This window comes from Phyllostomus hastatus, unplaced genomic scaffold (genome assembly GCF_019186645.2).
Source record: "Phyllostomus hastatus isolate PE091 unplaced genomic scaffold, TTU_PhHast_1.1 phas_contig_29, whole genome shotgun sequence".
Lineage (NCBI taxonomy): Eukaryota > Metazoa > Chordata > Mammalia > Chiroptera > Phyllostomidae > Phyllostomus > Phyllostomus hastatus.
Genome location: NW_025333835.1, coordinates 28,333,128 through 28,350,608, shown reverse-complemented (window position 1 = coordinate 28,350,608; position 17,481 = coordinate 28,333,128). Strand labels below are relative to the sequence as shown.

Sequence of the window (17,481 nt, the reverse complement as noted above, 5' to 3'; positions counted from 1 at the left end):
AAACAGTGAAGTATGACACAAGGAAGAACAGAGGTCAGCACCAAGCACCTAACCCAGTCTAGATATGTCGTGGGGGCCCCCCTGGGACAGTCGGGGTCACCAACGGGACCTTTTCACAGGGAGTGGTGTCCGGGCTGTATTTTACAGGCAGTAAGAGGAAACTGGTTGAAGTGGAGAGAAGAACAGCGTGCGGGAGGCAGAGTATCAGAGTAGTCAGAAGCATAAACTCTGGGTAATCAGAACTGTTTCCACGTCCGCCCCTTCACCTGTGTGGCCTTGTGCAAACTGGCTCCAACCTATCTAAAATGGTCTCCTCATCTGCAAAATGGGAACGACAGCAGCAACGACCCCACAGGATCATTGGCAGAACTGAAGAAAATAATGAATATAAACCAGCTGGCACAGTTGCTTGTGCAAAATAAATGTCACTTTGTCTTTAGGAATTAAGACAAAGAAAGGAAAGACCATCACACGCTAGGAAAATACCACTTGAGCCCCAAAACTGGATGCGAGGGAGAAGGGCGACGACACACCCTGGGAGCAGACTCAGACATCTGGTTGGTGACTCGGGCAACGCACGCTGAACACATTTCAGGCCTCCCAGGGCACATCAGGGCTACGACTGAGTCTGCGCCCCGGGGTCAGCCTCAAACTTGACCCCAACCACCCACACAGACAGCATGACCTTGGGGCCAGGGGGAACCACCACTGCCCCACACAAAAAGTGAAAACATGAACACCAGACTGAATGCTCACTTATCTGTCTGCCGCTGGGTAAGACACAGAAAATGATTGACAGACTGTGGGGCAAGCTGAAATGGAGTAGATACACACTACTTTAGACACACTAACATGTAACTTTATTTTGGGGGGAAAGGCTGTGAACTGGAGAAAAACACCACCAAAGTAACAACAAGATGGAATAAAGTGTACTTTCTTCAGAGTAAAGGCACCAAGTAAACAGAAAGAAGCAGATCCATAAAGAAAACCGATTTTGTATAATAAGTAGACAGACTAACGACACTTACTGCTTTTACTGCCATCCTTGGGTACAAAGGATTACATATAATTTACTAATTATTAATTGGTAACATAGGCACCAGTAAAAGTACTACTCAATTTTAATGGTTGGGGGGGCAGGTGTCACAAAGCAAGGACAGAAGTGTTCTATAGTGTTCCCAAGAGAGAAAAAAGAAATGGAATAGTGTATTTGCCTAAGCACATTACAACCAATTAAAAATTACCAAAAACTAGGCACTGTTGCACTTACTACAAGACTGTATCCTTGAAAGCCCATTCCCTGCTCCGTGCAAGCTGGAGTCGAAGCTCTGGCTGTTCCGCACGGTGACGGGGGAGCCCACGCCGCTGCTGACGGCGGTGGTGCTCGGCATCCGCGCTAAGTTGGGCATGCTTCTTCTGAGCTTGTCTGGAAGAGGACACAGTTTTACAAAATGTTAAAACCACAAATTGTGTGCTTATTAAAATACTAGTTTTTGAAAGTAAATACAAATATAAGGCATGTTTTGCTCAATAACAAATAAAAATGATCATGTATGTCATGAATTCTAACAAGCTAGTGGAATTAACCTTCTGTATAGGAAACACAGTATCTCCAGAAAGGTTCCAGCAAATAGACTGTTAAAAGAAACATGAGTTCTATAAAAAGCGGCAGGGACTTAGCAATTATGTATTGGTTCATATACATTAAGTGAATAAAAATGTGTCTAAGTGAGGTTAGAAAATAATCTTACAGCCATTTAGTTAAAAAAAAAGAAAAAAAACACATGCATTGTTACAACCTAGAAGAGTGAAAACCAACTCTGGATGTTTTCCTCGAAGTATCATAATGGAAAAAATTATTAAAATTCAAACGAGATGTTTTGAGAAATCCACTGATCACATCAACACAACCATGTAACCTCTGAAACGTTTTAATTGTCATGAGCATGCCACCAAGCCTTGGGGGCCTTGAAAAAGAGAAGGCATCCATTTCTTTCTCCTTGCTAAGTACATCTTCTGCCACTGAGGGGCAGCAGAGAGTCACACACGCATCTCAGAGCTGCTGAGATGATGAGCCACAAGACTGCAACTCTACACATTAGTTTTCCCTTTATTAATTAATACAGACCCCACCAAGAAAAACACACTAAAATGCACAGGTCACTCAAGCTCAGCAAAGTATACATTAAAATACTAAGCCAAAACCCACCCTAGTACAAAAGCGGATTCATTTCCGTTCCACACGCAGGCCCTTCTACGTTACTTAGATCTGTTGAGTCTATAGAGCCCTGCCCCAAAGTCACCTAGTCCAGGAATCTGGAGAATCTCCTCAGATTCGCTTCCCTTCCTCACCCTTGACTCCACGTCCTCACAATTCTGCCTCATAAATATTCAGTGAATCTTCCACTACCACCACCTAGTTCAGACCTCATTATTTATCACTCACATTTTCACAAAATCCTCTTAATTGGTCTCCACGCTCCGTCTTGTTCCTCTGACCCATCTTCCCCCAGCCAGTTCCATTCTTCCTGGAGCACATCTAGTCCCCTTCTTAGAACCCTCCAATTACTTCCCTGCACCACCATCTCCACGCCCAGGCGCCTGGGCGTGGTCCAGAAGAGACCCTCTAAGGTGTCAGCTCTGCACACACACTCCTCCAGCTTCATCTCCTGCTACCGGCCCCTCAGCCCACGAATAAAGTTCCCAAATACTCCCTATTCTTGTACCTGTGAGCATGTCGGCCCCTCCACTTGGAACCCCTGCCCCATTTCCAATGAATGAACAAGCAGGGAACAAGCATCCACCCTGCATATACTGCGTGCCAGGCACCCCAGAAGACGCTGGGGACAGCGCAGCGGCTAAGACGGCTACCGTCCCCAGCACGCACTGAGCTCACAGTCTAGACCAGTGCCGCCGCTCAACCCGTTTTTCCGTATGGATCCTCAGGGGGACAACTAAAATGCAATTAATGTTAAGTTTAGTTTTTCCCAAATAAGAAATGATATTTTGTAAGATGGGGCTGAACATTGGGGAACCACAAGCAACTGCACTATCTCATGTTTATTTCACACCTCCCACGCTGCCGGGTGTGTTTATGTTAATGTGCGCTCTAAAAACACTAGTCAGGGCACTCAGGTTTGTGGTCAACTTTGAGGAGCCATCTCTTTCAAACCTAGACAGTGTAGAGGCTACAGAAGCAATGAACAAATAATGTGTTTCTGGTTTATTTTTAATTATTTTAAAATGCATCGATGACTTAATTATTTTCTCTAATGTTATTTGGTATGTTAGAAAAATATTTGACAGATCAGTTTCAATGTTACTGTTTCTATTTCACAGTTTTGTTCAAACAATATTCCACAAATGAAGAGTCTGATATCTGAGTCATATGTTAACAAAATTTGTTTTGTTTTTTTAAAGGCAGTGGCTGGGGGAGAGGGACAGAGAGAGACATTTATTCACTTTCTTCAGCACTTTATTTACTACTGGCAAGGTAACTAACCAACAGTCCTTTCATTTTTTCCTTAGGTTGGGAGAATATATAGCAGATGGTGTGATGAAAATATACCTAAGTTTTCTAAGAAAGAGGTATTTTGTTCACAATTTATAACCATGAAATTCGATGAATGGTTCAAGCCACAAGAAATCTGTGAAAGCAACGAGCGGTGGGCGGGACTGGAACTCAGGTCCCCTGGACTTCAGAGCCTGAGCTTGGGACCACTGGGCGATGAGTCAGCAGCAAAGTGCTGCTGTGCTCCACTTCCTCGCAGGGACCCCGGGCCTTTCAGGGACCACCGCCTGCCGCAGCCGGACGCTAGGCTGTGACACGGCTCCCTACCCTACCAGGAATCATCAGGGCACAGGTTCAGGGAAATGGAATCCCTTTCATAGCGGTGTTTAACGTAAGTCAGAACCACTTTTCTAAGGTAAGACAATGATCTCATTTGACAAAGCTAATCAAGACACAGAGCTAGCACCTGCTTGACAGCTAGGATATGATGTCCTGGGCGCCTGACAAAAGAGCCCTTAGAGAAACAATTCGGGTGCCCCCGCCCTCACCTGTAACATAAAGTGCATTCCATATGCACTAAGCATATGGAATACAGCCTTTCTGGTAGGATGAGCATTTAGAAATTAGTCACCACGACATTCTCTAGCTGCCACTATTTGCTTTTAAATTTAAAATCTAAAGGTACAAAAAGAAATTATGACTAAAATTTTCATTGCTTTCAACTTCTCTCTCAATTAGCATTAATGGTACAAGCACACAGGAAGAAAAACATAGGAACAGACCAGCACAAACAGAATTTATATTTGGCTTTGCAGTGTTGCAAAGTTGCCTCCTGGAGCATTCCTGTCCCCAGCTGTGGGAAACGGGCTGTGTGATTAAAAGCTGTACCTGTATAAACATGGCTCGTTTCTCCGTAGTATGTGGACTGTATGTAACTGATCATTAGTACAAAAACATACACCAGACTTAAGAGTACTACACGACTGTTTTCCCTATCATTTGCTGGATCAAGGAGGGCAACTCCTGGGATTGCAGAAGCCAAGACAAGCGATGAAGAGGAAGGCAGAAGAGAACACGAGAGAATGACCCGTGTTCCAACCCGCCATGCTGGCACCAGGGCAGATCGACTCCCCACTAACATGCCAAACACCAGCCCCCGTTTTCCTGCCGCCACACAGATCTGCATTCTGGAGGTCACCCTCAGAGGGAAAGACACATCCCAACGTCCCCCACACCTGGATGCGACCAGCAGCGCCCTCCCCAAGCACCATCGTCCAGGCTAATCACACCACTACTCTGTGCCAGGAACAGGCAGTGAGAGGCTGACGGCTGTGCGAAAGGTGAGGAAAGGCACCTCGGCACCTCGGGCTCTGTGGAGATCCACGACATACTCCACAACTCACCTGAGCCGCCCACCCCACAGCTGACCTGGCAGCCACAAAGACATGCTCCCGTTTATGACCCAGTCTGTGCCAGCGATGTTACAGGGATGCTCCTGAAGCTCTACACCCATAAACCTGGGACACGTAATCCGACACGTAAGTCGGTCGATTACAGATTTAAATTCAGATCACACTGAGAAGGTCTTGAGAACGTACTTAATATATTCAGGAAATACTTACCTATTATCGACATTGACCTTAAAAACCATTTCTTGAGCATAGCAAATCCCGAAAGGGCAACATGGCCTACCTCCGTTGGTCCTGCTGGGCTGCTGCTCTGCAGTCTGGGCTTGGGGCGAGTAACACTGCTGCTGCTGGTAACCGTTGGAAGGGAAACACTGGGCGCTGGGGCTCCGCCTGCACTCCCGGATGCTGGAGAAAGTCTGCGAGTGGGGGATTCCTCTTTGGAAAGGCGAACACCTGGGAAGACGAGGCTGAGGTGGCGGCAGGTGGTCGAATTCTTCCTCATCCTCTAGGCTAAACCGATCATATTCTTGGTCACTACATGTCCCTTTTTTTCCTGAATTTAACGAGACGCTGGAACTATGTCTTGACACAGATGCTGAAGTGGAAGCATAATCTTGCCTGAGACCTATAAAACCATAAGAAATAGGACTGTCATAAGAGACATTTAAATCTAGCAAATACTAAGTTCAACTGTTAGTGGAAAATTTGTGCCAAATGATTCCAATGGAGATCCAATATCTTGTTCTTAGTTTATTACATCCCAAGAAAACAGATATATTGGTTTACCAAACAGATGTTTAATATTAGACTACTCTGTTTTGCAAAAGGACTGCCCCAATCACAGTGAAGATTAAATATAATACTGCTATATTCACCAAATGTCCATTTCCCCAAAGGATCCCTTCTGAACTCTGGACAGATACTGAGGAATTGCTGCTTGGGAAATACCATTATAAATACCATTCATCATCATTATAAATCATTTGCTGTGAGTCAAACAATTAAAATAACCAAATCTCTGCCCAAGTAGGAACTCTTCCTGATCCTTACCCCAACTCTCAAAGTCAAAGGGAAGTTCAAAACCTGCGGTCCAAGTCTTTTCTAACAAGGTTGCCTCTCTTTTGTTCTTTGTGACTAACATTATCCTCTTCAAAGCACACTGACATGTCGATACTGCAGTCATTCTGGGTCACCCTAAATGACAACCATCTAAAAAGAGTCAAACTGTAAGTTTCTAGTCATTCGTCTCGTTGTCAATACCATGATTTTGTAGAGCAGCCTGACTACTTACCTTCTGAAAGCTGGCATCCAATCTTTTAGCCATGCAGATTTAGACAGAGTTACTGTTAGTTTACTGTTACTAAATAATAACAAAGAGTAATCACTTTTTCCCTTAAAAATGTAGCTTATTAAATTCTGCATAAGCATCACCATGTTTCTCATGGCGGCCTTGGCAGACTCTGAAAACAGGAAATTGTTACATTTAAATGACACCTGAGTGTTTCTACTCATATCGGCCTGAGAAGACAACCCCAAGGCCGGCCCAGTTCTGTGATTTACGTGGTACTGTGCCTCTGTGTGCCATTAACGTCCTCGAAGTGTCCATTCCCAGACTAGTCAGTGTGACTTTATTGCAGAACCGAGGAAAATTTTCTTGTTTCCAATGATCTTCTCCACTATAATCATTTATCCTGAAGAGTATATCAGTGCTTTTTAATTGAATTTTTATTAAGAGAACCACCTGCAGTTCTAGGAAATAATACAGAGAGAGTTCCCTGGTGCACTTTGCCCAGTTTCCCCCAGTGGGGTAACACTGCAGAATTACAGAGTAATGTGGCAACCCGGATACCAGCAGGGATACAAACCCATCTCCGGTGTTCCCAGTGTTCCCGTGTATGCATATAAGTATTAACCTTGATGCAACTTTATCACCCATAGGATCAAGTGTCCACCATCAGTGTCAAAATACTAAGTAGACAGTTCCAAACCCCACAGAAATCCCCTGTGTTGCACTTTGTAACCACACCCACCTCCCTGCTGAGACCCCCCCCACCCTATCCCTACCCTGTAGCAACCAATCGCTAGTCTGTCTACTTCTAAAACTGTCCTTCCAAAGTGTTATATAAACGGAATCAGAATGCACAATCTCGAGATGATCTTTTTCACCGAACATAATTCCCTGGAGACTTATCCAAGAAGCTGCATGAATCAATAGCTCGTTCCTTTTCACCAGTGCATAGCACTCCGCAATATGGAGGTAGCGCCATCTGAGTAACCGCCCACCTATGGGGAGACATCTGGCTATCACGGACAAAGCTGCTCTGCACACCTGTGTGCAGGTTTCTGTGCAGACGCAGATTTCCACTGCTCTGCAATAAACGCCCAGAGCGAAACTTGCTGGGCCTGGTGGAAGCTGCATGTTTGGCTTCTAAGAAACCGACACACTGTTTCCACAGTGGCTACACGGCAATGGTCTTTATAGCAAAGTATTTTGATCAGAGTGTGTCCTAACACCTTACGATGCTCATGGGAATGTGAGACATGTTAACCACTCCACCTACGAAGTAGGACAGCATGAGAGAAAGAAACTGCCCATTACCTGGGGAGAAATACCTGAAATCTCCCCACACCCAGACGGTTCAAGTAGAAGCCTCCAGTTTAAGAAGTTTTCTAGTATAAAAAGAACGTACTTTCTTCTTGCAGACGAGCCATAATCTGCACGTCAGTGAGGTCCTGTAACTTATATCCCATGGAGATGGAATCATCCTCCAATTCGGAAGTACTCAGCTCACTGTCTATAGAGGACTGGGGGCTGAGCGGGGAGCTCCTGGACGTGTAACCTGAAACACAAAGGAGATATGTTTACTGTTTAGTCGGAAGAACCGGTATCTATTTATGCTCTACAGTCCATGCTGTCAACAACGGGCAGTTTCTGTCCTGTGTCCGTAAGATCAACAAAAAGCGAGCTACACGTCCCCACTTAATGGTGAGATAATACACATATTTCCACAAGTTTATAACTTATATACAAAATCATCTGTTTCCCGTTTCTTCAAACTCAATGTTTACAATTTTTAAAAAAATCACTCTGAGCTAGACTAGAAAAACTGTAAAGAAGATCAATCTCATGTTAAGTTTTTTACCACAATAAGAAAAAAATATCATTAATGCTAAAATCTGCATCCCACTAAAGAAGCATGTATCGAAAGGTATCGTATAAAAATAGATGTTCATGTTCACTTTCAACTAACAATCAGATAGCCTAGTCTGTGGCAGTGATCCGTATGTACTCTAAAACTAAATCTTACCCTGGTCCATTTTTTAAGCAGATGCAAACAACAGCGAGACAAGTGATCAAAGACATCACATGTAAAAGGCACAGCTACACAGACAGAAGCATGAACAAGCCCTCAGAAACTGAGAGCACAGCGGCCACAGGAGCCTGGTCATCACTCATGAACATGCAAGAGCAAGGGCTTGAGATAAGGGAACCAAGGTGGAAAGGACCCAGAGGGAAAACTAGGAATGGAATCACACCAACGTGAAACAAATAAGGAAATGGCCAGTCCTTGGCCTCACAAAAAGCTATGGTGTATATCTATTTTCTATGTAGCCCTGGCTGCATAAAAAGCTAGCAGAAAAATAAAATTTAAAACAGTAAGATTTAAAAGCCTTCTATTCTCCAATCATAATAAAAAGTACTTGAATTGTGTTTGCCACTTAATTCTAAAGGCACAGGAGGCATTTGGAAACACGTTAACCATACACACACACTGTTGCTAACGGGGGAGATCGCCTGCTGCACACAGCCCAGGGGCAGACTAATGGTGTCACGGCACAAAGGAACACGAGCCTCTTCTGCGTCCACAGTAAGTGCGCAGCACAAACCCCATCGTGGTAAGACACCCTCGAGCTTTTCAGGGAAAGCTGGATATTTACACTGTGTTTAGTACCTAAATGACAAAGCAAGCAGCTAGTCAAGAAGTTGAAATATTACCTGTTCTTTCAGGTGTTAGTATTGCTTTATTTGAGGTTTTAGAGAAGCTGGGAGTATTAATGCCATTGCTATAAGGGCTGAGTCTTGCAACAGGACTATAAGGAAAAGCCAGGGAGACATGTGAAGAGAAGAGACTCCGCCACCGGCCAGCTGTCACGGAAGCAGAAAAGAGAGAGCAGCAGTTAGGGTTAAGAAGCAGATGCTGACTTGTCAGAGGGAGGGAGGGAAGCGGTTAAAAAATGAGAAGACAAAGCAACTTTCATAAGAATATCTTAACTGGCTTCCATTTATCTAGGGGAAAAAGACATTTTTAAAAAAGGCAATTTGTCAATTAGGGTCATATTTATTTATACCTCTAAGAAAAAGCAAATCGGTCTCACCTTGATTTAAGCCAATATGCCTGTATAACAATGAAAATTTGGTTTGAAAAAGTCAAAGAAACTTATTGTACAACCTTTAGAAATTGTGGGAAACATTCTTAATATTAACTATACAGTCCTATATTTTTCCCAAGATTAATTTTCAACCCATTTAATATCAAAAAATATTGATTAGAATTTTTATAGAAACTGTTCTTAAACTATGAAAGAAATTTAAAGTGACTACTGTGTTTCTGAATGGCCTTGAATCCAAAACAAGATTTATGCAAAAATGATAAAAAATCACCAGAAGGGTATATACACCAAAATTTAATGGCAGCTACTTTTGATGACAAGTATGGAGACTAATTGGTGATCTACTGGATTTCTTCTTTTTATAAAAATATTTTCCAAATTTCCATATTGAATATATATTATTCCAATAATATTTAAAGGTAGGATTATATATATTACTTTAATACTATAAAACAAATAAAAGAATTTTACCTGCAATAGACTGATAATATAATTCTTACATTATCTCAGCCAACTAATTAATGTTTTTCTCTCCTCCAAAATTACCAAGCCCTTACTATTTCTAAGTTCTTGGGATCATGAAAAAGACCCCAAACTGTAAAAACTTAAGTTAGTCACACCAAACATCACTTCCTCTCCCTTCAAGGGTTACAAATTACTGCACTAGCCAAAAATCCACTTTCCCAAAGGACAATCATTTAAACCTATACAAAGCAGGATGAGAATAAATAAATAAATACTATAAATTAGGTTAAACTTTACATTTAAGTAATAAATAGGTTCATATTTGCTGGAAATTGGGCACAACTTGAAGAAAAACATATAGAAGGACTGCTTTGAAATGCATTCCCCAAATCACTTAACAAGCAATACTAACAAACAAACAGTTGAAAAGTGTTTAAAAATGGGCAACAGGGTGGGAGGAAAGAAACGATGTAGTTTGTCAAGAACAATCAGCTCCAAAATTTGGATCTTTAAGACCCTTGCAAAGTATCACCAAGGTTTTTTAAAAGAACAAAATGTTTCCTTTTACTTTGGCAAGCAGTCTCCAGACTTAACTACCACCCCATTACAAAAACTAAAATAAAAAAACATTTTCCCCACGTAGGTGAAAGAACCAGGCGAGGCAGCCTCTGCATTCACAGTGATCGCACTTTGAGAATTCGTAAGCTTTCCAAAGCGGGCTCTGCCGCAAAGCCTGGTTCCTGACTGGCACCAGCCAGTCACTCCCTCTGATGTGCAGTCACGGTGGTTAAGCAGCCCTTCAATCCAAGCCAAGGCAGAGCCACGCAGAGCCAGCACTCCTGGCTCCTCAACCTCTGGTTGTGTAAACCTGACCCCAACACACACCGGAAAACAGGGGTTAAAATGCAGCACACTTGGGGGCTGCTCTCACATCTTCGATCTCTATTACTCGAAATTTCTCATGAAAAATTCCGTGTTAAAACAATCAATAGTTCTTTGTGACTGCTAACTCTCTGAACAGATAATGTTATTCTACACCAGTCTGACCACTTGCCATGCAGATTACAGTGGTGGCGTGTTCTCACCCACAGATGCAGGCAACAGCGCACCCTGAGTAAACAGCCTTCATCCCCCAGCGTGGTGACTATGCGGCCCGCCTCCTGGCACAATGGCACAGTGACTGCGGCTATGACAGCAAGATCCCAACTAAGCACACAATCAGCATCTATTCTAAGGAAGAATACTCCGCGTTGTCCTTTGGCAAGGAGGCTTTTAAGAGGAGGGAGGAGGATATTTGCGGAGGGAGCCAACGAAACAAGGATGCCACATCGGTGTCTGAGGCTGGGGTGGAGGAGAGCAGAAGGAAGTGGAAGCCATCACATCCTACTTACTCCTCACTATGTGGCTGAAGAGTTGTTACAAGGAAGCATTTTCTTAGAGAAGAAAACAAAAAGAACTTTTTATAGGGTTAATTTCATGTTTTTTAATCAACTTAATATTTTTTAATGTAAGCATGTTGAATTATTTGAGAGGCTCCATGATGATCTAAATGATTGTAACAAAGAAGTCAAGACAACTTTACTAAGAGAAAATGGGTGATAAACTTCTGAACAACACTTACGCTTTCCAACTACTCCCAAGGTCTAGCTACAAGTAAAGGACTTCTCATACTTGGAGGTGGCATAGACTATGCATTTTTCATTTAGTTGCAACTCCTAGAATAGCAGAGTTGGGCCCAAACATAACGATACATTGATTAAACTTTGTATCGCACTTGGCAAGGTTATCTTTCCAAAATGCTTCAAGTTAAACTGCCACCAAGAACATTGCCTTCTGCACACTCGGTTCTGCTTCAGCTTCCCTGAAACCCTGGCCACCTCTCACCGGGTCACGGCAATCTGCTCCTCAGCAGACTCTCCGCCAACAGCACGGCCCTCAACAAGCCTGTTCTGAGCATCGCTACCAAAGTTGTGTTAGTCACGTGCTACTGGAACTCTGCACTTTCGTCCCTTCAAGCACCGCAGTGGCTTTTCATCAAATACAAGATCTGACAGGTCAGGTCCTGCAGAATGTCTCACGTGCACCCTTATCCACACGCATCCCATGTCCACCTGTAGTGTTCCCAGAGCTTCCTTGTTAGGAACTATACTCCTATAGGCTGAACAACTTCTTCACCTCCCTTGTCCAATGAGCATTTTCTATTAAGGTAAATGTTATAAATTACTAAGATGTGGACTGGTCCCTCATCTTTCTGCAAAAAAGTAACTTGAGAGTATCTAAAGGTCTATTCATTTTTTTTATCTTCAAGTTGCCTGACATGAAAAATAACATCCCTATGTAGTTATTTTTGTACTTCATTAAGCAAAGTACTAACCACCAAAATTGATTTGATATATGTTCCAGTGACGATAATATCACTAATGAAAAATCACAAAGGACAGGTGACATGATAGATTTAAGAAAGAGTCTAAATTTCTCTAGTTCTCCACACTGAAAATTATTTTTGGGGGTCCACAAAAAAAGTTCCAAGAAATAATGACATTCCTACCATGCCCTGATCATCTTTGCCTAGACTCACTGTAAAAACAATTAATACTCAAATTGTGTTGAATATGTAAGTGCCTACATTTAATCAAAATCAAATTTAAGAAAGCAGGATGTGCTATGTACCCCAATGTTCATAGCAGCACAATTTACAATAGCCAAGTGCTGGAAGCAACCTAGGTGCCCATCAGTAAATGAATGGATCAAAAAACTGTGGTACATTTACACAATGACATTCTATGCAGCAGAAAGAAAGAAGGAGCTCCTACCCTTTGCAACAGCATGGGTGGAACTGGAAAGCATTATGCTAAGCAAAATAAGCCAGGCGGTGAAACACAAATACCATATGATCTCACCTTTAACAGGAACCTAAACAACAAAACAAGCAAGCAAAATATAACCAAAAACACTGAAATGGAGGACAGGCTGACAGTGACCAGAGGGAGAGAGGAGGGAATTTCAGGGGAAAAGGGGAAGGGTTTGCAGGAACAAGTATAAAGGACACATGGACGAAAACTAGGGGTAGATGGAAATGGGAGGGAGGTGGGGAGGGATGGGGGTGGTGGTCTGGGATGGGAGTAAAAGGCAGAAAACTGTACTTGAACAATTAAAATTTTAAAAAGCAGGATGTGGTAATTCATATAGAAGGCAAAAATAACTGATCTAATGAAAATCTGCATCTAATAAGATGCAGAGCTGATCTTATAAACACTCTGCACTGCATCAAGCTAAAAGAGTTCAAAAATAAAGCAACACTATGTAATAAAGGGTCTGACAGAAGCAAGGTCTACTTGAGTGTGGTTAGTGAGATAATGATATGGGTGTAATAATGTATAGTTTTAATTTAAATATTTTGCCTAAACTGTCATATGGTATGCTTGAGTGTGACACTATAATGTTACAGAATTACATGCTTATGATTTTATAATAAAAGATTTTGTAATATAAAGGGGACATTATTTGTACTGCAACCTGTATATTCTGGAAATCATTGTTTTCACTCTTCTTAGTATAAAAGTAGCCCCTTCAATACCTAACTAACACACCATCTGGCACATAGTATACAATCAATAATGTTCAATGTTGTCAGAATCTCGACTATTTCACTAGTACATCTTTACTTCAAACCATTCTACCATTCCTACCCTGACACCTAAATGATTTTGCCCAATTTCTTAAACCTATTATAACTGATTCAGTAGATCTTTGAAGACAAAGGTGAGTCTAGACATTTCAGCCCAGTCAGAGGCTCAATGAAGAAATGTACTAACTACTACGTCATTGGCCCTTATGTGTGTGAATCATCTGGCTTCTAGCTCAATGACTGCATCCTACCGATGGCTAGAACCTGCAATGGGGGTGGACCGAGGCACCCAGACTAAACAGGAGTCCCCACCTGGGATGAGCTAGTTCCTGCAATGCTGGCCACAGTTAAAGTGAAAGGCTGTGCCAAGAACATCAGTTGGTGGTAAACCATGCAGGAGGACAACACATTTTCCTCAATGTTGTGAAATGCAACCATTTCTTACAATCAAAGAAACCACTCACAAAAGAGCTGAAAGTGTGTTTAGGGGAATTTCTATAAACCTTAGTGTCAATCATGTAGCATCCAAGTTGGGCTGAGTCAAGTAAGGAAGTCCTGGAGGGCGGGACTCTTCCTCCTCCTCTTCCTCATGGCTCCTAACACTATGGCCACACTTCTAAATCAGGGTACTACTCTCTAAATGTTTGGGTCCTTCAAAATTGTAAGTTAAAATGCTAATGCCCAAAGATGACAGTATTTAGAGGTGAGTCCATCAGGAGGTGCTTAAGTCATGATGGTGGAACCCTCATGAACGGGATGAGTGCCCTTATAAAGAGGCTCCACAGAGCTCCACAGGCCCTTCCACCATGTGAGGACAACACAGACGTCTACAACCTAGATGAGGACCCTCACCAGGCCATGGGGGCACCCTGATTTCAGACATCTGGCCTCCAGAGCTGTGCACAGTACATCACTGCTCTTTATAAGCCAACCAGTCCATGGTACTTAGTGACAGCAGCCGAAGCAGACTAAGACACAGGGAAGTTATGCCAGAAAACAAGCCCTACTTTGTGCCTATCCTCTTCTCCTTTCTTACGTTAAGACTCTGCAAGGCAAAACTGCAGCTCGCAGAGACTATGACTCACTCACACTCCCGTGCTCTACCTACTGCCTGTCTCTCACCCAGGGCAGCTGATCGGGGGACGGAGGGGTGGAATGGTCCTGGCAGTGAGAAGAAACCAGTCTAAAGGAGCCCTGTGTTCTTGCTTCAGTTTTAAGTCTGATGAAAACTCACAAACAGCAAGTTTTAGATTTGTTTTACTAAAATCCACATAAGTGTCTAAATAAGCCATAGTTTTATATCGCCTTGCTCCTGGCTCTGTTCTTGGCTACCCAAACTCATACTCTTCTCCAGCATTCCCTACCCCAGGTTCTGCCTTAAGGAACTGGCCACCAATCATTTAAATCTTCCAGGGCAAAACCTCATGTACCCCTGAGCCAAAGAAAAAGTGAAGTACTCCAGAGGGATTCAGAAACTCAACACTTCAGACCGCATGTGGTCATTCCTTCATTCAACCCTTGCCAACAGACACCAAAACAAGAAAAAAAAAATTAAAAGCCAGTCTCCAGCAGTTCTCCCAATAGCATTCATAGATGCACACAGCACAGCTATTTCCCTGCTCCAGTCATTCCGGGATATCTGCCCGGCCCTATGCTCCCACCTGCTTTTTAAGATTCATTTCTCTACTCATTTCGTAAGCACCCACCGCAGTGGCAACAGATTACCAAATGCTGCAGATACTGAGATGTGTAAAATATGGTTACTCTTCCCATTCCAATTTCTAAAGACCGGCCAGTGCAGAAGACAGGCAAGTAAGATGTGAGTAGAACATCACATGGTAAGTGCAACAAAAGCCCCACGGAGTACACTCAGAGCGAAGGGAAAACAATGATTAATTTTGAGGGAATCCAGACACTGTCCTAGAAGATGTGATGTTTAACACGGTCCTCGGAGGCTGAGGAGCCTACCTCGCAGACACAATGTGACATTCTAGACATAAACGATGGCGAAGGCACGGAGGTGTGAAAGAGCAGTGTGTATTCAGGGAAAGGCAGATGTACGGGGACTGAAGCATGAGAAGGGCTACGGCTGGAGGGGTTGGTAAAATCAGCCTCTCGCACTGGCATCTACAGTATAATATTCAGTTGTGTTTGACTTTGAGAAGGAGAAAAGCATGACCAGAGAAGTATTCTACGAAGACATAGATAGGCATGTAGACAATGGACTAATTGGGTAGAGGCTGATGATTGGGAGACCAGTTAGAGGGCTTCACAGCAGAGCTGATGAGACATCACAGGACACTGAACTAAAAATATTAGAACATCCGGTGTGAGCATATTACGCCACATCTGAGCTCAAGTGAAGACATCTGGTGACCTAATGAATGCAAGACGGGGAGAAGATAAGCAATCCAAAGCTAACACCACACTCTCTAGGACACTGATGCCATTCACTAATGTTCACAGGGAACATGAAATAAACATGCTTGAAGAAAATGAGTTGAATTCAAGATGGTTATAAAACATGCCTATTGCTGATGTCTGTAAGGAGTTAAGGGTTCAGAGGAGAGGATTAAGGAGAAAGAGATTAGGACACATCAACGAAGAGGTGTCAACTGAAGTCATGGGCATCCATGAAGTCGCCCAGCAATGATAACAATAAAGGGAAAGAAAAGGGGGACCTAAGGCAGAAACATTTAAGAGTGCGGAAAGGGAGACCAAGGCAGGTCATAAAGAGAGAGAGAATTCAGGAGGTTCAAGGGTGGGTGGACCCCAAAAAGAAAAAAGATACTGAAGAGTTTGCTATGAGAGTGACAGTTAATAGGGGGAATTACTGCAGAGAGATGCTACAGGATGAGGGCTTAAAAAAGACCACTGGCAGGGGTGTCCAACCTTTTGGCATCTCTGCGCCACACTGGAAGAACAGTTGTCTTGGGCCACACAGTAAATACAATGTGACACATAATCACAAAAAATATCCCATAATAGTTTAAGTAAATTTACTGTTTTGTGTTGGGCTGCATTGACGGCCACCCTGGGCCACAGGCGGCCCGCAGGCTGGACACCCCTGGGACTGGAGACAACTGGGTCACTGGGAGCAGATTCAACAGAGGAGCCAAAGCAGAAACCAGTGTTAATAGGTCAGGCAGATACAAGACAAGAAAAAAATGACTCTTTTTAGAGGGATTTGGCTCTAAGAAGTAAGAAATAGGGTTGCAGATTGAGTATGAAACTGAAGGGAGGACAGTTTTCAGGATACAGGAGACCAGCATATTTCTACAATGAGGAGAAAATAAGGGTCCACAGAAAAGAGGAGGTAAGATCCTGGAGCTCGGAGGAAATGGGACAGAGGGAAGAGGGAAGGCAGAGGGAAGCAGAGGGTGACTGCTCCTCCGAATCGGGAGAGTGAGGGCATGGAGAATGCAGAGGATGAAGGTGGGCTGCAGGGCCCCTCATCTGGACATCAGCAGGCAGGACACGTGCTGTGCAGGCAGGGGCTGGAGCAAAGAACTTGTGCGGTGGGAGGGCCTGGCCCCCATAGCACAGGAACAAGTGATTGCCCGGGGAGGGCTGGACAGCACGTCTCTGTAACAGTGCTGGGCCTAAAAAGAAAAGTGAAGATGTCAGCAAGTGTCTGTTTTACATAATTCTGTAAAGGACATTCATGTCTTAAGGGTTCAGGTTCAGATAGTTGAAGTGTGGTGGCCATGTTGTTTAGAGAGATGTCAAAGTGATCAATGCTGTCATAAATAATCTTTAAAAAAAACCCCACAGTGACTGAAGGTTACTTGCCACTAGGGAAATCAGAAATCTAGGATAAGATCTTGGTTTAAAAAAAAAGTTAGGGAGGGGTCTGGAAGGGTTAGATGGCCGTATTCAATGCCAGTGAAAATCAAAGACCACGGCAACAGGCTCACACAAGAGTCGGCCAGGGGTTTCAGTAACAGGGCAGCGAGGACTCACGTCAGGCTCTGCGGGCCACGTGGCCTCTGTTCAGCAGCTACACAACTGTGTCAGCAGAGCACTGAAGCAACCACAGACAATACACAAATGAATAGACATGGCTATGCCACAGT

At 43.3% G+C, this 17,481-nt stretch overlaps 1 protein-coding gene across 2 annotated transcripts in view; it reads right to left on the bottom strand.

Moving 5' to 3' along the window:
* Positions 1-17,481, bottom strand: part of SLAIN1 (SLAIN motif family member 1) — a 59,183-nt gene that overhangs the window by 10,295 nt on the left and 31,407 nt on the right. The window contains exons 3-6 of one of the 2 annotated variants that reach the window (XM_045839108.1): positions 8,918-9,067; positions 7,611-7,760; positions 5,204-5,545; positions 1,271-1,426 (exon numbers count right to left, since the gene is read on the bottom strand). In XM_045839108.1, coding sequence (XP_045695064.1) covers positions 1,271-1,426; positions 5,204-5,545; positions 7,611-7,760; positions 8,918-9,067 — 798 coding nt within the window. The remainder of the gene's footprint in view (positions 1-1,270; positions 1,427-5,203; positions 5,546-7,610; positions 7,761-8,917; positions 9,068-17,481) is intronic. The other variant, XM_045839109.1, reaches the window with a different exon arrangement.